Below are 21,950 nucleotides of genomic sequence, written 5' to 3'. Positions count from 1 at the left end.
GATGCTGTTAACAGAACCAGAATTCGTCCGAAAAAATGACGTTTTGCCATTCGTGCACCCAGGTTCGTCGTTGAGTACACCATCGCAGGCGCTCCTGTCTGTGATGCAGCGTCAACGGTAACCGCAGCTACGGTCTCCGAGCTGATAGTCCATGCTGCTGCGAACGTCGTCGAACTGTTCGTGCAGATGGTTGTTGTCTTGCAAACGTCCCCATGTGTTGACTCAGGGATCGAGACGTGGCTGCACGATCGCTTACAGCCATGCAGATAAGATGCCTGTCATCTCGACTGCTAGTGATACGACGCCGTTGGGATCCAGCACGGCGTTCCGTATTATCCTCCTGAACCCACCGATTCCATATTCTGCTAACAGTCATTGGATCTCGACCAACGCGAACAGCAATGTCGCGATACGATAAACCGCAATCGCGATTGGCTACAATCCGACCTTTATCAAAGTCGGAAACGTGATGTTACGCATTTCTCCTCCTTACACGAGGCATCACAACAACGTTTCACCAGGCAACGCCGGTCAAATGCTGTTTGTGTATGAGAAATCGGTTGGAAACTTTATTCATGTCAGGACGTTGTAGGTGTCGCTACCGGCGCCAGACTTGTGCGAATGCTCTGAAAAGCTAATCATTTGCATATCACGGCATCTTCTTCCTGTCAGTTAAATTTCGCGTCTGTAGCACGTCATCTTGGTGGTGTAGCAATTTTAATGGCCAGTAGGGATATATATATATATATATATATATATATAATAATTGTTATTCCGCTCTCACTTTGGCTCTTTCCACACATCCAGTTTTATTTGCAAAAACTGTCAAAAGATCAAGAACCATTACACTTCAGTAAACCTAAACGAATAAAGTAGAAACAAAAAATCTCAAAAAATTATTTTTACAAGAATGGCAACTTGTACAATTTTTATAGGTAACTATTCCTCCGTTACAATACTTTGACATCATTGTGTTCCTATTTCATAGCGGTAATACAGTGTGTTTTTCAATACATCTCATTACTAGATAAAGGTTCAAAAAGTCGGAACCAGCGTAATTTATCCCTTGTTTGTAGATAAGAGCGCATTTTACTTTATTTCCAGTTTTGCTATTCCGCTGCAGTACGTCGTGACGTCAGCAAAGAGATATATAGCGAAAGTCCATATATTCTGGCGCAATCAAGTAATTGTTATTAATAAAGATTTGCTAACAAAAATTCCGTTTTGACACACAGGCATTAGGAGGAGTCTACGCGTGGTAAATTTTATTAATAAATAAATGAATAAGTTTCGCATAACCGAAGATGTACGATCTTATACGAATTACACCGATTTCACGCTCAAATTACAGACTGTGCCCCATAGTCGGCAGTCGTAGATAGGATGCCATTCGATCTAGTCATGCGGTAGACCATGCTCTCGTATTGTTAACAATTATAACCAGTGTGAACAAGTTCATTTTACGATGTTGCTTAACTAAACGCACTATAATACTATCTCGTGTAAAAAATTATTTACACAAAAAAACCTTCTTCCCACTTCATTGCGTAAAACGGAGATAGTAAAATTGCACTTTTAGAATCCTACGGCTCTGCTACGGTTCTGTAACGAGCGCATCTCCAGTTAATAGGTAGGAAGAATGCCTAGGCGGCGGCTCACTAAGTCAGTTCAAAGATGAACTGACTTAATTATCGCCAGATTCGGATGGGAAAACGTGGCCAGTTATACTGCACGTCCCTTGTATCACCATCTACGGACTCACCGACTAAACTGAGACATTTCTGGAGGTTTAGTACGAGTGTGGAGAGGGGTGGGGGGAAGGGGGGGTGGCGCTTCTTGCACTAGTTGTGAAGCGAATAAGAAGTTTAAATGAATAACAGCCTTGTAGGAGAAAAAGGCGGCATCTTTCAGTAAGTACACTGTAGTGGGAAACGTAAGAACGATAGTAACTTTGACAAGATGTGTCACGGTCAAGTAACATAGCTCGATGAAACTTGGGCCATACATTGAAAGAACTGCTACAGTATTGTGCAGGAGGTAACACAAAAAAAAAAAAAAAAAGAAAGAATAACAACGCAATGAGACGAGCAGAAATGACACTTTTATTCCAAGACAATGATTACACGGAAGTCACCGCGATTTGTGATGGTTCCTGGATATTAAAAAAGGAGGGACATGGTTCTTGACAAGGTGTGTGATCACGGAAATGCATGCTCTGCAACATGCTCCTCCCATGCTGGTCACGAGGTCACTAAGGAGTTCTCCTGGAGTGACTTCCCATTTCGCCACAGCACCGGCCACACATGTTTATACTTTGTATATGTTGGATGTTGCGTACCTTATATGGTGCGATGAAAAGGCGTTGTAGGGAAGCAGCCTACTCACGCTGTAATAAATTCACATCAGTCTTTCCATTGTGTGCCAGCCGAATCCGCTGTAATTAGCTCTGACGTCATAAATGTTGCGCAATACTTTTAAAATCAACTAAATAACCTGAAACGGTTCTAGCATGTCAGGAGTAATACTAAATCAATATGTGTTGAATATCAGTTCGATAACTGTAACAATTTTCGAAATTTGGACGTTTTTCTGTAAAAATCATTGGCGCAACAGAAAAGAGCTAGAGACTTAAAAATTTATATTTTGATTCCTTTTTCATAATTATTTAATAGAAATAGTACTTTGGATCTCACAAATTAAGATTTTAGTTGAAATTCAATATTTTCTGGTTTTTGTCTTAAAATTTAAGGAAGCAAGATGGATTAAGTAGGCTAATAAATAAGGCTAGGATGTTTATATTTAAGTAGAATGGAGATCCGCTATAATCATAAAGATGTGAGAAGTTTCAATTGAATAACTATATAACTATAGCGATAGCGTATCTCCAAAGGGCAAGTTCAGAGCTCGTCTACTGCGTGTAGTGTAATTAAATTAATTCTCTCGCCCAAAATAATTGACTTAGCCACGTCAAACTTTTATTATGATTACTTACCTGTGTGCTGAATGCACATTTAAATTGATAGCTTTATCGGCCATCAGCAAAGGAAGCTATGATTTATTCAATAACTTAAAGTGGTGCATTATTAGCCCAGCGGTTAGTCGGGAGAGCGGATTTGATCAGGCGTTCCCTTAGCCGTCCGCACCGCCGCTTTATATATAAGAACGCTGCGCGACGAAGCAAGGCCCCAGCTCTCTCCAGACGCTGAATAGCACACCATCTGTGTCGGAAGACGTGTCGCGTCGGTATCACTGCTATAAACAGCCTCGGATGCCGTATTAAGTTACTCGGGTTACGCGTAACCATGAAATCATTTTCGAGTGAAGTGTTAATTCTGGGATGATTTTAATTATCTGTCTTCAGTTTGCGTATGTCGTATTTTCACGTGCCGTCGCGGTACAGACATTCTACCATTATTTAGCGTGGCGTTTGATGAACCTAATCATCAAATTACGGCGAGCATTCATTTAAACATTTAATTTGGACAGTTATAGTTGCATCAGCGCATTAGACTCTGAACTGCTCTGTTAGTCAGATTGTGTGGATTTTTTTTTTATCTGTGACTTTCAGAATATAACGAAGTTTTTTCTCACGATCGTTTTTGATTATGAATCCCAGGCAATCTCCTAATTCCTCAGAGCTATAAGCTGTAACTATAAGTGTATTTCTCAGATGAAGTGAGCACTAGGAATTCTAATTACAGGCTTCACGTTTTGCTAATCATCTTCTGGTTGCCAATATTGTAGTTAGAGAGCCAGTGTTGAGAACGACAAAAGACAGCATAAATAATAGGAACATTTTGAACAACAACATATTATTCCACCCGCCGCCCCACAGCGTCAGTTCCCATCCTGTTCACACGTACCGACGGATACATGGTGATCCCTGTCACGAACTGATGTGGATACTCAGTAACTGCGTAACCCCTTTGATTTATGACCGTCGTTCAGTTGTATTGGCTACAAACGATGAAAATCTGTTTATGTACGGATGTCGTCATGTTAAGAAAGATTTTAACGGTGTGTAGAGTCATAATGGCACCAACACCAATCAAGAATCTTTTATGATTTGAAGATGGCTACATTGTTAGCCGAAACTAGTAATCAATCCAGATGAAGATTTCATGTGCGAGCTTGAATTGGTGGGTTTTTGGTCCCTAACATAAATTTAAAAAAAATTAAGTATAGTTATTATATCTGAATAAATGTGTCATTTCTGTTCGTCTCATTGCGTATTTCTTTCGGTTACCCCCTGCACTATACTGCAGCAGTTCTTTCTATGTATACTACAAGTTTCAACGAGTTATGTTTCTCGCCACTGACACATAATGGCAAGTTAATTTCGTCCTTATGTTTTGCACAACAATGCATATTGCTCCGGTACTCTCAACGAAGAAGATTCTGCGAGGAACTTAAAAGTGAAGGAATCAAACGTATTCCACTTCATTCGATACGAGAGTATCTCGTTCTGAAGTTTTGTTCAAAGACAGTGATAATTATTGGTGTATGAGGTGTGTAAAAAGTTCTGCGGCTGCACAGGGCAGTTCTAATTAATTCCTCTTTGTTTACTTTTTCAAAACATCAAACATATCTGCAGTTACTCAGTTTATTAATTGGTAAACTTACCATTCTCCCATTCTAAAATACATTCCCGTATTGAAAGTTAATTATTTACTACTTTGACAGTAAAATAACTTTATATTACATCATATGTACGATCATTGTGGACTTCATAATGGTGTTACATTTTCATGTGAGGCGCCTCAAAAAACTAGTGTGGAAAGGATATAAAAACACACTCACTGAAGATGACTTAAGGAACACCGAAACTGCAGAAGGACCTAAGGAGATTGGGGAAGAGTTACAAAGGTAAGTCAACTAAGTAGAATAGTTTACTTTGCTGTCTCTGACAGAATTACAATGTCATCTGCGAACCTCAAAGTTTTTATTTCTTCTCCATGGATTTTAATACCTATTCCGAATATTTCTTTTGTTTCCTTTACTGCTTGCTCAATATACAGACTGAATAACATCGGGGATAGGATACAACCCCGTCTCACTCACTTCCCAACCACTGCTTCCCTTTCATGCCCCTCGTCTCTTATAACTGCCATCTGGTTTCTGTACAAATTGTAAATAGCCTTTCTCTCCCTGTACTTTACCCCTGCCACCTTCAGAATTTGAAAGAGAGTATTCGAGTCAACATTGTCAAAAGCCTTTTCTAAGTCTACAAATACTAGAAACGTAGGTTTGCCTTTCCTTAATCTATTTTCTAAGGTAAGTCGTAGGGTCAGTATTGCCTCACGTGTTCCAATATTTCTACAGAATCCAAACTGATCTTCCCCGAGGTCGGCTTCTACCAGTTTTTCCATTCGTCTGTAAAGAATGTATTCGTGGATATTTTCTCGCCATGCATTTTGTTCATCTCATTCAGACCATTTGTTTTAACAGCTACCTTTTTTCTACTTTATTGTTACATAAGAAGTTATAGAGATTCATTCAGTAGGCAGAAATGTGTTGGTTGTCGGCGGTCTGAAGGAACTGGTCAGCGGAGGTGTCGGCATCGCAGACCTGCGGCAGAGAACCCAGCCTGGCTCGGGCCGTGGCCAGGACGTACGCCCGAGACTTCTGCCTGCTGGCCGTACCACTCGTCATAGAGGCGGTCTTTCTAAGGTAAGCACCAGCACCAGAAGATCCGCAAGGCCCCACATCGTGAAACAGACTACGCGAGACTCACAGCAGTAGGTTACAGTCGTAACAGATTGTCATCACGTGGCTGATGACTAGTGGATCGAGTGAAATCACACATAATGGATCTGAAAGACGCTGCAAGAGATGTCAAGAGATCACATTATCTACTATTTCTCCGGACGTCAAGAGTGTACAAAGAGCGACTGTTGTTACAATTAACAATTTTTATAAGCATATGGCTGAATCCCTAGGTGTGATAAATTTCTAGTTGAGTAAACTACCAGAAGAAGTCCTATATTGACTATCATTCAGCTGCCAGAGTCGTAGTCTAGCGTCAGGTGATTTCCTGCAGCCTATTCCACTATTCCACTAAATACAGGGTGACAATTATTGAACTATATTAAATATAATCGTCATAACTTCTGAACGGTTTGCGTTGTGGCGTTCAAACTCCACTGTTGGCGGCGGGGCATGATCGGAATTAGTATGGGCTGTACCGTTGGTTTAGCAAACGAAGCCCGCTTTCATTTGGATGGATTCGATAGTAAGCAAAACCGGCGCATTTAGGGGGACTCAGAATCCGTACAGGTGACCGTGCGGTGTGCAGTGTCCAGTCACGGAACACTCGGTGTGATATTCCTTGATGGCTCGGTGACTACTGAACGGTACATGAAGCTGTTGGATGATGATTTCATCCCCATTATCCAAAGTGTACAATTACAAATTTGTCCAGAAACCAGATGGCAGTTATAAGAGTCGATGGGCATGAAAGGGAAGCAATGGTTGGGAAGGGAGTGAGACAGGGTTGTAGCCTCTCCCCGATGTTATTCAATCTGTATATTGAGCAAGCAGTAAAGGAAACAAAAGAAATATTCGGAATAGGTATTAAAATCCATGGAGAAGAAATAAAAACTTTGAGGTTCGCAGATGACATTGTAATTCTGTCAGAGACAGCAAAGGACTTGGAAGAGCAGTTGAACGGAATGGACAGTGTCTTGAAAGGAGGATATAAGATGAACATCAACAAAAGCAAAACGAGGATAATGGAATGTAGTCGAATTAAGTCGGGTGATGCTAAAGGAATTCGATTAGGAAATGAGACACTTAAAGTAGTAAAGGAGTTTTGCTATGGCCGTGACATTCAAAGTTAAGAAGGAAATTGTTTGGTTTTATGTAAAAAGAATTTAACGTTTGTTATGTACATCTACATCTACATCTACATCTACATCTACATCTACATCTACATCTACATCTACATCTACATCTACATCTACATCCGTAGTCCGCAAGCCATCTGGCGGTGTGTGGCGGAGGGTACTTTGAGTACCTCTATCGGTTCTATTCCAGTCTCGTATTGTTCGTGGAAAGAAAGATTGTCGGTATACCTCTGTGTGGGCTCTAAACTCTCTGATTTTATCCTCATGGTCTCTTCGCGAGATATACGTAGGAGGCAGCAATATACTGCTTGACTCCTCGGTGAAGGTATGTTCTCGAAACTTCAACAAAAGCCGTGCCGAGCTACTGAGCGTCTCTCCTGCAGAGTCTTCCACTGGAGTTTATCTATCATCTCCGTAACGCTTTCGCGATTACTAAATGATCCTGTAACGAAGCGCGCTGCTCTCCGTTGGATCTTCTCTATCTCTTATATCAACCCTATCTGGTACGTAAAAGTGTACTGTAACCTACTTCCTTTCTTTCCGGATTGCATCTCCTTAGGATTCTTCCAATGAATCTTGGGCTGGCATCTGCTTTACCGACGATAAAATTTATATGGTTATTCCACTTCAGATCACTCCTAATGCGTACTCCCAGGTAATTTATGGAATTAACTGCTTCCAGTTGCTGACCTCCTATATTGTAGCTAAGTGATAAAGGATCTTTCTTTCTATGTATTCGCAGCACATTACACTTGTCTACATTGAAATTCAGTTGTCATTCCCTGCACCATGCGTCAATTCGTTGCAGATCCTCCTGCATTTCAGTACAATTTTCCATTGTTACAACCTCTCGATATACTACAGCATCATCCGCATAAATGCTCAGTGAACTTCCGATGTTATCCACAAGGTCATTTATACATATTGTGAATAGCAACGGTCCTACGACACGCCTCTAAGGCACACCTGAAATCACTCTTACTTCGGAAGACTTCTCTCCACTGAGAATATCATGCTGCGTTCTGCTATCTAGGAACCCTTCAATCCAATCACACAATTGGTCTGATAGTCCATATGCTCTTACTTTGTTCATTAAACGACTGTGGGGAACGGTATCGAATTGATATTATTGTTACTTCATTTAGAACGTGAAAGTTGTCAAGCTTTGATTATTTAAACATGTTAAAATGTAAAATAACGTAGAATAAGCTGTAGCCAATCAGATGGACGGCTTCAGGGAAGGGAACTGCGCTAGTCAGTTGAGCGACGATGTTTGGCACGCCGCCAAAGTGAACAGTGGTGGTGCAGACGCGAAAGCGGACAGTTCTGGTCTAGACTCCAAAGGGTACAGACAGCGACGCGAAAGCGAACAGTCGGTCTTTAGGTAGCTAGGAAGTGAAACGACTTACAGTGCGTTTAAAATTAGTTGCGACTTTTGACGTTTGACACTGCGGCGGGGATGTAACGCTGTTGCCCAGGTAACACCAATGGCGAGCCGGCTTTCCCTACCAACTGTTCAGTTGTTGAAGCGCAGATGTTGCCACGCCGTGGATAAACAGTACGACGTTGTGTCGCGAATCAGAGGCACGTACGTTCATTAGCTCTCGTTGTACAGTGGTATTTTCTGCCATTGAGGTGCTCTGCAGTGGTCGGGTATTGTGAACGAGCGTTTCGTGTTGGCGCTGCATTAATAACAAACAGTGCAGTACGTCTGAAAAAACAAGATTCACAATAAAAGTGAACGTTCAGGAACACAATCACTGGCTCTGAAAATAATGTTTTTTCTGCAAAATATTCCTCTGAATTCGACAATAATAATGGAAATTGTGCCGAACCACTCTGCTGTGATGGATAAAGCTACAACAACGCAGGGGATGAAAGCGGCTATTTGTTTCTGCGTACAAGGAAATAAAACTGAAAGTAGCATGTATAAGGCGAAGTTAATGGAACATCAAGTGCTGTACAAGCCAAAAACGACACGGTACCAGGTCGACAAACTGGCTGACGCTAAAGGACAGTTTAATCAGGTTTCGTCCGTATCGTGCTGATTTAAATCCGACTGCGATACGCTCAGTGAAGCTAAAATGCTGAAAGAAGAAGCCATTGGAAACGTTACACCACAGGAGGGGTCTCGAGTTATCTATCATACCAAGAAGGTAGTGAGGCGAGATGGATTCACCAAGGACTATGACAAGTTTTGTGTAATACGTACACTACTGGCCAATAAAATTGCTACACCAAGAAGAAATGCAGATGATAAGCGGGTATTCATGGGACAAATATTACTAGAACTGACTTGTGATTACATTTTCAAGCGATTTGGATGCATAGATCCTGAGAAATCAGTACCCAGAACAACCACCTCTGGCCGTAATAACGGCCTTGATACGCCTGGGCATTGAGTCAAACAGAGCTTGGATGCAGCTTCAACACGATACCACAGTTCATCAAGAGTAGTGACTGGCGTATTGTGGCGAGCCAGTTGCTCGGCCACCATTGACCAGACGTTTTCAATTGGTGAGAGATCTGGAGAATGTGCTGGCTAGGGCAGCAGTTGAACATTTTCTATATCCAGAAAGGCCCGTACAGGACCTGCAACATGCGGTCGTGCATTATCCTGATGAAATGTAGGGTTTCGCAGGGATCGAATGAAGGGTAGAGAAACGGGTCGTAACACATCTGAAATGCAACGTCCACTGATCAAAGTGCCGTCAATGCAAACAAGAGGTGACCGAGACGTGTAACTTATGGCACCTCATACCATCACGCCGAGTGATACGCCAGTATGGCGATGACGAATACACGCTTCCAATGTGCGCTCACTGCGATGTTGCCAAACACGGATGCGACCAATCATTTGCATATCACAGCATCTTCTTCCTGTCGGCTAAATTTCGCATCTGTAGCACGTCATCTTAGTGGTGTAGCAATTTTAATGGCCAGTAGTGTATTATAATAACTGTTGCTATATGTTATATTAACGTTGCATGTTTCGTTCAATTTCACAAACTTGCCATCAGCCAGACAATTTGACCAAAGGGTCACAAGTGTCTAATTTAAGGCGTGTAATGCGACAAGTGCGGTTCAACCTCTAGACGAGTTAGAGCCAAGACGCTTCGGCGAAGAGGAACCGATTGTGAGCCCGAACATCTTTGGGATGTTAACTCCCAGTAGGGCTCCAACTCCAGCGAAAAGAGCGCTCAGACACAGCTTGAAGTCGAGACGAACTGAGTTTGGACGACAGACACAGGTACATTCCATGCTGCTCCTACTCTGTCCCAGCGTTTATAACGCGGTCGTCCGGACCTAATGTTTCAATACCCTAATTTACTAAAATTGTGACCGTGAATACATCGGACTACCCAACGCCGTGTTATGTTGAGCTGGTGCATAAGTTCGTAGCTTTTCCCTGTACTTTTAATAAATACAACAGATACGCATATCAGCAATAATATACCCTCCTTTACTATTTATAACAGTCTTCTAACGCTGCGTACCTTTTCGATTCAGCGACTGTAGAAATCACGTGGTTTTGAGGCGAAGAACCTGTCTAGAAATGTTTGGAGCTCTTGTTCATCTGCAAGTTCGTTCAAGCTTGTTCAATAAGAGCGGAAAAGGTGGAAATCTGAGAGCGCAAAACTAGACGAATAAGGTGGGTGCAGAATGACGTCCCAACCAAGCTTCTGTATATGTTGTAGATAAAGAACAATCGGTTGGTTGGTTTGTGGGGGTTGAAGGGACCAGACTACAAAGACCATCGGTCCCTTTTTCCACGATCATGGAACACCCACAAGGAACAAAAACAAGCAATGGAGATGACAAGGGATGACACAGAACAAGCCCCCTGCACGAATACAACTCAAAACTAAGCCTGCCACGGCAGCGTCATCCGTTAAAAGTGCAGGGAGCGAACCAGGCAGCGCAAACGTCTGCCCGAGCGCAGTTGAAAGCGGACAGTCCAACAAAATGTGGACCACTGTCAATGCTGAACCACAGCGACAGAGATGTGGGTCCTCGTGGTGCAATAAATACCGTGCGTCATGCGGTGTGGCCAATGCGCAGCCATCAGAGTTCAACAGAGAGGAGTGCCACACACCGGTAGCCTCCTTGACGATACGAAGTTTGTTGGGTGAAGGCAGGTTGTGTCATTCATCACCCCAGGTACCAAGAACTCTCTGTTGCAAAACTGAACAGAGACCACACTCTGAAAGGCCAATCTCCGAAGCCAGTGCACTCACAACCCGTTTGGCCAGCATGTCATTACCCGGGATGCCAACATGACCCATGGTCCACATAAAAACCACAAGGCAGCCGCAACGGGCAAGAGTATGGATGGACTCTGGGATAGCCATCACCAAACAAGAGCGAGGAAAACCCTCGTCGATAGCTCGTAAACTGCTCAGGGAGTCACTACAGATAATGAAGGACTCACCTGAGCAGGAGCGGATATACTCTAGTGCGCGAGAGATGGAGACCAGCTCGGCAGTGAAAACACTGCAGCCAGCCGGCAATGAGCGTTGTTCAGAATGATCCTTAAGAGTAATAGCATAACCAACTCGACCAGCAACCATCTAACCGTCGGTGTAGAACACGTCAGAGCTGTGAAACACGGCAAGGATGGAAAGAAAGCGGCGGCAGAGGGCCTCAGGAGGGACTGTCCTTCAGGTCCTGTGCCAAATATAGCCGAAGGCATGGGTGGGGCATACACCATGGGGGTATACGTATATGGGCACGGAAAAGAGGTGGGAGAGGAAAAACCTCAAGCCCAGAGAGAAGAGCCTGGACACGAACTGCGATCATAAACCCTAACCAGGGCCGCCGTTCTGGAAGATGGATGACTGAGTTGGGGAACAGGAGACAGTAATTTGGATTCCCAGGCAAGCTACAAACATGTGTAGCATAAGCGGCCAGTAGTCGTTGGCGCAGGATCCGCACAGGGCTTGTGCAGAAAGTTCCAGTTGTGAGTCAGATCCTGCAGTGAAGTATGGGGCCAAGCAACTGCAACTTGGAAGGTGATGCCGAACTGTAGGCCAGGCTCTCATTATCAAGACAGGACTGAATTAACGCCTCACACAGTCGTTGTAGGGTAGACCGATCAGCACCCCAGCTGGTGTGACTCAAGCAGTGAAGAGTGTTAAGATGGCGCCACAATTTGTTTAAGCTACCAAATATGAGGGAGCCAAGTCAACCATGTATCAAAAAGGAAGCCCAAAAACCGATGCTTCTCCACCATAGCAAGAGGTTCGCCGTCAATATAGGGCCATGGCTCAGGGTGAACAGTGCAGCACTGGCAGAAATGCATGAAGCAGGTCTTGGGAGCCGAGAACTGGAAGCATTGCGTCACAGCCCATGACTGCACCCTGCGGATAGCACCCTGTACCTGCCATTCAGCAACTGCAATGCCAGTGGAGCTGTAGTACAGACAAAAGTCATCAGCATAAAAAAAAGCCGATATGGACGTTCCCACAGCTGCAGCTGGCCCATAGATAGGAACTAAAAAGAGGCAGACACTCAGGACAGAGCCTTGTAGGACCCCATTCTCCTGGACTCGGGAGGAACTATGGGAGGAATCAACTTGCACATGGAAGGAACAAAGTGTCAGAAAATTTTGAATAAAAAGAAGGAGCGGGCCCCTAAGACCCCACCCATGAAGCGTGGTGAGGATGTGATGTTGCCACGTTGTATCGTATGCCTTCCACATGTCAAAAAAAAATGGCTACCAGACGTGGACAGCGGGCAAAATGCCATGTGAATGGTAGACTCCAGGCAGACCAGATTATCAGTGGCAGAGCAGCTCTTATGGAACCCACCCTGGGATGGAGCCAGAAGGCCACGAGACTCAAGTAGCTAACTCAACCTCCGGCTCACCATGCATTCGAGCAACTTGCACATAACTTTGGTGAGGCTAATGGGGTGGTAGCTGTCCACACCCATGGGGTTCTTGCCAGGCTTCAACACTGGGATGATAATGCTTTCCTGTCATTGAGAGGGGAACTCACTCTAAACCCAGATACAGTTGAAAAGGTGTAGGTGGTGTTACTGGCAGTCTACCGAGAGGTGTTTGAACATCTAACAGTAGATGCAATCTGGCATTGGAGCCGTATCAGGGCAAGTGGTTAGGGCACAATGGAATTCCCACTCACTGAATGCAGCATTGTACGATTCGGGCTGGCGCATATGGAATGTGAGGTACTCACTTTCCAACCACACATTCAGGTAGCAGAAGGCCAGTGAGTAATTCATAGAAGCGGAACTCTGAGCATAATGCTCTGCTAAGAGTTCTGCAATTGTGTCTGATTCAGTACAGTCTGCTCCATTCAGGGAAAGCCAAGGTATGCTGATGGGTATCTGATACCCATAGAGTCGCCTACTCTTGCACCAAACTTGCGATGGAGAGATACAGGAACCAATGGTGGAGACATACCGTTCCCAACACTCCTGCTTCCATCGGCGAATAATGCGTCGGGCTCAGACACGAAGCCATTTAAAGGTAATGAGGTGTTCCAATGCTTGGTGCCACTTATGACGCTGGAGGGCCCACCTGCGATCTCTAATCGCCTCAGCGATCTCCGGTGACCACCAAGGCTCAGTCCTCCACCGAGGGGTCCCGGAAGAACAGGGAATTGCAGATTCCGTGGCGGAAACGATGACAGTGGTAATTGTGTGAACCACCACATAAATAGTGCCATGAGAAAAAGGCTCAAGAGTGGAATTAGAGGCGAATGGGTCCCAGTCAGCCTTATTCAAAGCCCATCTGGGAAGGCGCTCAGGTGAGTGACTCTGGAGCAGTGACAGAAAGATCAGAAAGTGGCCACTACCGCACAAATCGTCATGCACACTCCAATGGACAAACGGTAGAAGGCCAGGGCTGCAGACTGAAAGGTCAATGGCTGAGTACGTGCCATGTGCCACAGTGAAATGTGTGGAGGCACCATTATTTAAAAGGAAAGGTCGAGCTGTGCCAACACTTGCTCAATGACAGTGCTTCGGCCTGTTGCCACCAATCCATCCCGCAAAGGGCTATGGATGTCAAAGTCGCCCAATAACAGAAAAGGTGGAGACAACTGGGCTATAAGTGCAGCCAATACATGCTGCAGGACATCACCATCTGGTCAAAGATAGAGACCGCAGACAGTAACAACCTGAGGCATCCACACCCAAACAGTGACAGCCTCTAAAGGTGTTTGAAGAGGGGCACACTTACTGTAACGAGAGTTAAGGACATAGACACAGACTCCACCAGGTACCCTCTCATAAGCTGCTCGATTCTTATAGTAACCCCGATAGCCGTGGAGGGCGAGGGTTCACATTGACAGAAACCAAGTTTCCTGTAGAACAATGCAGAAGAAAGGGTGAAGGCTGAGAAGTTGTCAGAACTCAGCAAGGTGATGGAAAAAACTGCTGCGGCCGAAAAAGGCGTGAAGGGATCGAGTAGGCAGATTACGCCACTGGATCACCTGCTACCACTGATTGAGTACCCATTCTGAGGGTCCGGCGAGATCTAGGTCCTCAGCGGAAGCCAGAATCTGCACTCCATCCTCAGACGCAGAGATTGTAGATTGCTGTGGGGTGGGCGCCACCGCAAGTTCCTTGGTCTTAGAGGTCTTCTTCTTGGACTTTTCTTGCTGCTCCTTGGGCTTCACTGGCTGGGAGGGCTTCAGTGATTCAGTCTCTGGGACTTAGGAGGATCGTGAAGTCTATGAGCGGCTGCTTGTGGGAACTCAGGCCACTGGCGGGTGTCATCCTTCCCACTGGTGGAAACCTGGGAAAGGAGGGACACAAGGGACCCCTTCCAAGCGAGAGGAGCCAAAGAAGTTGGACGATTCTCCAGCTCGGAAGTGGGGACAGATGGCCCCGATGGGTGGGTGGGTGGGGGGGGGGGTGTTGCTCCCAAAGTAGGTGGCACAGAGCAATAGGGAGGGTAGTGCCCCCCACGGTCAACGGGGGCAGGAGCCGACTGGAATTCGCTGAACTGATGGGGCTACGACTGTTGTCGAAGCGGCGGCATAAGAAGAAGTCATTCGCACAGGATGGAGTCGTTCATATTTCCTCTTAGCCTCAGTGTAGGTCACTCGGTCCAGGGTCTTATATTCCAGAATTTTCCCCTCTTTCTGTAAAATCATGCAGTCTGGCGAGGAAAGTGGACATGTGGCTGCTCCTTCAGCAAGGTCCGAGCAGGCACACGGGGGGAGGGGTTTATTAGTTATTGGGAGCTCCAACGTTAGGCGGGTGATGGAGCCCTTAGGGAAATAGCGGGAAGGTCGGGGAGGAAGGCCAGTGTTCACTCTGTCTGCTTGCCGGGGGGTCTCATCCGAGATGTGGAGGCGGCCCTACCGGCGGCGATAGAGAGCACTGGGTGCACCCGACTGCAAATTGTTGCTCATGTCGGCACCAATGACTCCTGCCGTCTGGGTTCAGAGGTCATCCTCAGTTCGTACAGGCGGTTGGCGGAATTGGTGAAGGCGGAAAGCCTCGCTCGCGGGGTGAAATCAGAGCTAACTATTTGTAGTATCGTTCCCAGAACCGATCGCGGTCCTCTGGTTTGGAGCCGAGTGGAAGGCTTAAACCAGAGGCTCAGACGATTCTGCGGAGATCTGGGGTGCAAATTTCTCGACCTCCGCTATCGGGTGGAGAAATGTAGGGTCCCCCTGAATAGGTCAGGCGTGCACTACACACCGGAAGCGGCTACAAGAGTAGCGGAGTACGTGTGGAATGCACATGGGTTTTTTTTAGGTTAGATACCTCCCTCCCTAGGCCCGACAAGACGCCTCCTGAGACGCGGCAAGGTAGGAGTAGGCAAAATGCAACAGGGAATAACAATATTAATGTGCTAATAGTAAACTGCAGGAGCGTCTACAGAAAGGTCCCAGAACTGCTCTCATTAATAAACGGTCACAACGCCCATATAGTACTAGGGACAGAAAGTTGGCTGAAACCAGACGTAAATAGTAATGAAATCCTAAACTCAGATTGGAATGTATACCGCAGAGACAGGCTGGACAGTGAAGGGGGAGGCGTGTTTATAGCGATAAGAAGTGCAATAGTATCGAAGGAAATTGACGGAGATCCGAAATGTGAAATGATTTGGGTGAAGGTCACGGTTAAAGCAGGCTCAGACATAGTAATTGGATGTCTCTATAGGCCCCCTGGCTCAGCAGCTGTTGTGGCTGAGCACCTGAAGGATAATTTGGAAAATATTTCGAGTAGATTTCCCCACCATGTTATAGTTCTGGGTGGAGATTTTAATTTGCCGGATATAGACTGGGAGACTCAGACGTTCATAACGGGTGGCAGGGACAAAGAATCCAGTGAAATTTTTTTAAGTGCTTTATCTGAAAACTACCTTGAGCAGTTAAACAGAGAACCGACTCGTGGCGATAACATATTAGACCTTCTGGTGACAAACAGACTCGAACTATTTGAAAAAGTTAACGCAGAACAGGGAATCAGCGATCATAAAGCCGTAAATAGGAATATTAAAAAGGGTAGGAAGATTTTTCTGTTTAGAAAAAGTGACAAAAAGCAGATTTCAGAGTACCTGTTGGCTCAACACAAAAGTTTTGTCTCAAGTACAGATAGTGTTGAGGATCAGTGGCCAAAGTTCAAAACCGTCGTACATAATGCGTTAGATGAGTATGTGCCAAGCAAGATCGTAAGAGATGGAAAAGAGCCACCGTGGTACAACAACCGAGTTAGAAAACTGCTGCAGAAGCAAAGGGAACTTCACAGCAAACATAAACATAGCCAAAGCCTTGCAGACAAACAAAAATTACGCGAAGCGAAATGTAGTGTGAGGAGGGCTATGCGAGAGGCGTTCAATGAATTCGAAAGTAAAGTTCTATGTACTGACTTGGCAGAAAATCCTAAGAAATTTTGGTCTTATGTCAAAGCGGTAGGTGGGTCAAAACAAAATGTCCAGACACTCTGTGACCAAAATGGTACTGAAACAGAGGATGACAGACTAAAGGCCGAAATACTAAATGTCTTTTTCCAAAGTTGTTTCACAGAGGAAGATTGCACTGTAGTTCCTTCTCTAGATTGTCGGACAGATGACAAAATGGTAGATATCGAAATAGGCGACAGAGGGATAGAGAAACAATTAAAATCGCTCAAAAGAGGAAAGGCCTCTGGACCTGATGGGATACCAGTTCAATTTTACACAGAGTACGCGAAGGAACTTGCCCCCTTTCTTGCAGCGGTGTACCGTAGGTCTCTAGAAGAGCGTAGCGTTCCAAAGGATTGGAAAAGGGCACAGGTCATCCACGTTTTCAAGAAGGGACGTCGAGCAGATGTGCAGAACTATAGACCTATATCTCTAACGTCGATCAGTTGTAGAATTTTGGAACACGTATTGTGTTCGAGTATAATGACTTTTCTGGAGACAAGAAATCTACTCTGTAGGAATCAGCATGGGTTTCGAAAAAGACGGTCATGTGAAACCCAGCTCGCGCTATTCGTCCACGAGACTCAGAGGGCCATAGACACGGGTTCACAGGTAGATGCTGTGTTTCTTGATTTCCGCAAGGCGTTCGATACAGTTCCCCACAGTCGTTTAATGAACAAAGTAAGAGCATATGGACTATCAGACCAATTGTGTGATTGGATTGAGGAGTTCCTAGATAACAGGACGCAGCATGTCATTCTCAATGGAGAGAAGTCTTCCGAAGTAAGAGTGATTTCAGGTGTGCCGCAGGGGAGTGTCATAGGACCGTTGCTATTCACAATATACATAAATGACCTTGTGGATGACATCGGAAGTTCACTGAGGCTTTTTGCAGATGATGCTGTGGTGTATCGAGAGGTTGTAACAATGGAAAATTGTACTGAAATTCAGGAGGATCTGCAGCGAATTGACGCATGGTGCAGGGAATGGCAATTGAATCTCAATGTAGACAAGTGTAATGTGCTGCGAATACACAGAAAGATAGATCCTTTATCATTTAGCTACAAAATAGCAGGTCAGCAACTGGAAGCAGTTAATACCATAAATTATCTGGGAGTACGCATTAGCAGTGATTTAAAATGGAATGATCATATAATGTTCATCGTCGGTAAAGCAGATGCCAGACTGAGATTCATTGGAAGAATCCTAAGGAAATGCAATCCGAAAACAAAGGAAGTAGGTTACAGTACGCTTGTTCGCCCACTGCTTGAATACTGCTCACCAGTGTGGCATCTGTACCAGATAGGGTTGATAGAAGAGATAGAGAAGATCCAACGGAGAGCAGCGCGCTTCGTTACAGGATCATTTAGTAATCGCGAAAGCGTTACGGAGATGATAGATAAACTCCAGTGGACGACTCTGCAGGAGAGACGCTCAGTAGCTCGGTACGGGCTTTTGTTGAAGTTTCGAGAACATACCTTCACCGAAGAGTCAAGCAGTATATTGCTCCCTCCTACGTATATCTCGCGAAGAGACCATGAGGATAAAATCAGAGCCCACACAGAGGCATACCGACAATCCTTCTTTCCACGAACAATACGAGACTGGAATAGAAGGGAGAACCGATAGAGGTACTCAAGGTACCCTCCGCCACACACCGTCAGGTGGCTTGCGGAGTATGGATGTAGATGTAGATGTAGATGCTCTCCGCAGTCGACACACATGGGAGGCGGGACACATGGAGTATTGGGATGTGATGGGCATCTTCAATCTCGACATGCAAGGCTGGAAGTACAGCAGGGAGACCTATGGCCAAACTTCCAGCTCTTAAAGCATACCATCGGTGGAGGGATATAGGGCTTGGCATCACAGCGGTAGACGATCACCTTGACCTTCTCAGGCAATGTATCACCCTAGAAGGCCAAGACGAAGGCACCGGTGGCAGCCTGATTATCCCTCAGACCCCGATGAACGTGCCAGACGAAATGTTTATTGTCTATTCGAAGAAAGTAATGATCGGATTCTGAGAGCAATATTTCCTTTACTATATATTTCACAGGTAAATCTCTCATTTCAAGCCATTCCCTGGACCAGAGTCTGGTTTTCTTCTTCTTCTTCTTCTTCTTTAAACACAGTGCCAGGACTCCTTTGCTTGCATTTATGGCCGTACTCGCTACGCTCAAAATAGAGGGTGGTGCACGAAATGTGTTACCAATTGTTTCTTTCACAATTTACGACGCACATTAGATACCCAGCTGAGATCTCTACAGCAGTGCCAGCAGAGCTTGGAAAAACAAATGAGCTACGAAATGACGTGTAATTCACGATACTGCCGCTAGGGGACTAGTAAGCAGCAATGGTTGATAATGGAAGACTGACGACACAGCGATGATCGGCAATTGTGTTACGTTTTCATGAAACGAAAAGCCTTGTTGTGACTCAGAGGCGTTTTCGACAGCAGTTTAACACACGATGGGTCCCTTGCAAGAAGACCATCCACAGGTTGTACGATAAATTTTTACAGGAAGGAACAGTATTGGAAGCGAAGCGACCTTGGCCTAAGCCTGTTTGTATGCAGGAGAATATCGAAGCGGTAAGAGTTGCTGTACAGAGAAGTCCCGGGAAATCGTGTAGAAAGGCAGCAGTGTAACAGGAATATCCAGACGCTCCATTCAACGCATTGTCTGCTTTAGAGTCAGGTAATACCGGCACACATTGTTTGGACACATACGGTGTTGCTCGGCAAATCCGTGGCTAGGTAAGAGCGATTTTGTCAGACGTGTTAGATCGTTCTCAGGGGCCTGAAGTGCCTCGACACGTGTCTGCAGGCTCGCCGTCTGCTACCTGGGTGGGTCGCTGTTGGCGGCCATCTCTCCAGAAGGGGCGGTGGGGCGGCGCGGCGCGCTGGCGTGCGTCGGGGAGCTGGCGGCGGCCATCCTGCTGAGGACGCTCCTCAACGACCACCACCTGCGGGCGGCGGCGCGGCTGGGGGCGCGCGCCAGGGCCGCCTGCTCCCTGCTGCTCTACCGCAAGGTACGTGTGTGTGTCAAGGCCGCCTGCTCCATACTACTCTACCGCAAGGTGTGTGTGTGTGTGTGTGTGTGTGTGTGTGTGTGTGTGTGTGTCAGGGCTGCCTGCTCCATACTACTCTAATGCAAGGTATGTGTGTGTGTCAAGGCCGCCTGCTCCATACTACTATACTGCAAGGTATGTGTGTGTGTGTCAGGGCCGCCTGCTCCCTGCTGCTCTACCGCAAGTTATGTGTGTGTGTCAAGGCCGCCTGCTCCATACTACTCTACTGCAAGGTGTGTGTGTGTGTGTGTGTGTGTGTGTGTGTGTGTGTGTGTCAGGGCTGTCTGCTCCATACTACTCTACCGCAAGGTATGTGTGTGTGTGTGTGTGTGTGTGTGTGTGTGTGTGTGTGTGTGTCAGGGCCGCCTGCTCCCTACTACTCTACCACAAGGTATGTGTGTGTGTGTCAGGGCCGCCTGCTCCCTACTACTCTACCGCAAGTTATGTGTGTGTGTCAAGGCCGCCTGCTCCATACTACTCTACTGCAAGGTATGTGTGTGTGTGTGTGTGTGTGTGTGTGTGTGTGTGTGTGTGTGTGTGTGTGTGTCAGGGCCGCCTGCTCCCTACTACTCTACCACAAGGTATGTGTGTGTGTGTCAGGGCCGCCTGCTCCCTACTACTCTACCGCAAGTTATGTGTGTGTGTCAAGGCCGCCTGCTCCATACTACTCTACTGCAAGGTATGTGTGTGTGTGTGTGTGTGTGTGTGTGTGTGTGTGTGTGTCAGGGCCGCCTGCTCCCTACTACTCTACTGCAAGGTATGTGTGTGTGTGTGTGTGTGTGTGTGTGTGTGTGTGTGTGTGTCAGGGCTGTCTGCTCCATACTACTCTACCGCAAGGTATGTGTGTGTGTGTGTGTGTGTGTGTGTGTGTGTGTGTGTGTGTGTGTGTGTGTCAAGGCCGCCTGCTCCATACTACTCTACTGCAAGGTATGTGTGTGTGTGTGTGTGTGTGTGTGTGTGTGTGTGTCAGGGCCGCCTGCTCCCTACTACTCTACCACAAGGTATGTGTGTGTGTGTCAGGGCCGCCTGCTCCCTACTACTCTACCGCAAGGTATGTGTGTGTGTGTGTGTGTGTGTGTGTGTGTGTGTGTGTCAGGGCCGCCTGCTCCCTGCTGCTCTACCGCAAGTTATGTGTGTGTGTCAAGGCCGCCTGCTCCATACTACTCTACTGCAAGGTGTGTGTGTGTGTGTGTGTGTGTGTGTCAGGGCTGTCTGCTCCATACTACTCTACCGCAAGGTATGTGTGTGTGTGTGTGTGTGTGTGTGTGTGTGTGTGTGTGTGTGTGTGTGTGTGTGTCAGGGCCGCCTGCTGCCTGCTGCTCTACCGCAAGGTATGTGTGTGTGTGTGTGTGTGTGTGTGTGTCAGGGCCGCCTGCTCCCTACTACTCTACCACAAGGTGTGTGTGTGTGTGTGTGTGTGTGTGTGTGTGTGTGTGTGTGTGTGTGTGTCAGGGCCGCCTGCTCCCTGCTGCTCTACCGCAAGTTATGTGTGTGTGTCAAGGCCGCCTGCTCCATACTACTCTACTGCAAGGTGTGTGTGTGTGTGTGTGTGTGTGTGTGTGTGTGTGTCAGGGCTGTCTGCTCCATACTACTCTACCGCAAGGTATGTGTGTGTGTGTGTGTGTGTGTGTGTGTGTGTGTGTGTGTGTGTGTCAGGGCCGCCTGCTGCCTGCTGCTCTACCGCAAGGTATGTGTGTGTGTGTGTGTGTGTGTGTGTGTGTGTGTGTGTCAGGGCCGCCTGCTCCCTACTACTCTACCACAAGGTATGTGCGTGTGTGTCAGGGCCGCCTGCTCCCTACTACTCTACCGCAAGGTGTGTGTGTGTGTGTGTGTGTCAGGGCCGCCTGCTGCCTGCTGCTCTACCGCAAGGTATGTGTGTGTGTGTGTGTGTGTGTGAGTGTGTGTGTGTGTGTGTGTGTGTGTGTGTGTGTGTGTGTGTGTGTGTGTCTCAGGGCCGCCTGCTCCCTACTACTCTACCACAAGGTATGTGTGTGTGTGTCAGGGCCGCCTGCTCCCTACTACTCTACCACAAGGTATGTGTGTGTGTGTCAGGGCCGCCTGCTCCCTACTACTCTACCACAAGGTATGTGTGTGTGTGTGTGTGTGTGTGTGTGTGTGTGTGTGTCAGGGCCGCCTGCTCCCTACTACTC

General features: G+C 46.3%; 1 protein-coding gene across 1 annotated transcript in view; it reads left to right on the top strand.

The window, feature by feature from the left end:
• LOC126424723 (ATP-binding cassette sub-family C member 4-like) overlaps positions 1-21,950 on the top strand; it is a 176,113-nt gene that overhangs the window by 32,766 nt on the left and 121,397 nt on the right. Inside the window, exons 3-5 of the mRNA XM_050087443.1 lie at positions 4,756-4,866; positions 5,536-5,670; positions 19,557-19,761. Coding sequence (XP_049943400.1) covers positions 4,756-4,866; positions 5,536-5,670; positions 19,557-19,761 — 451 coding nt within the window. The remainder of the gene's footprint in view (positions 1-4,755; positions 4,867-5,535; positions 5,671-19,556; positions 19,762-21,950) is intronic.

The sequence above is a fragment of the Schistocerca serialis genome, chromosome 10 (genome assembly GCF_023864345.2).
Source record: "Schistocerca serialis cubense isolate TAMUIC-IGC-003099 chromosome 10, iqSchSeri2.2, whole genome shotgun sequence".
NCBI classification, from domain to species: domain Eukaryota; kingdom Metazoa; phylum Arthropoda; class Insecta; order Orthoptera; family Acrididae; genus Schistocerca; species Schistocerca serialis.
This window is presented reverse-complemented; position numbering and strand designations above follow the sequence as displayed.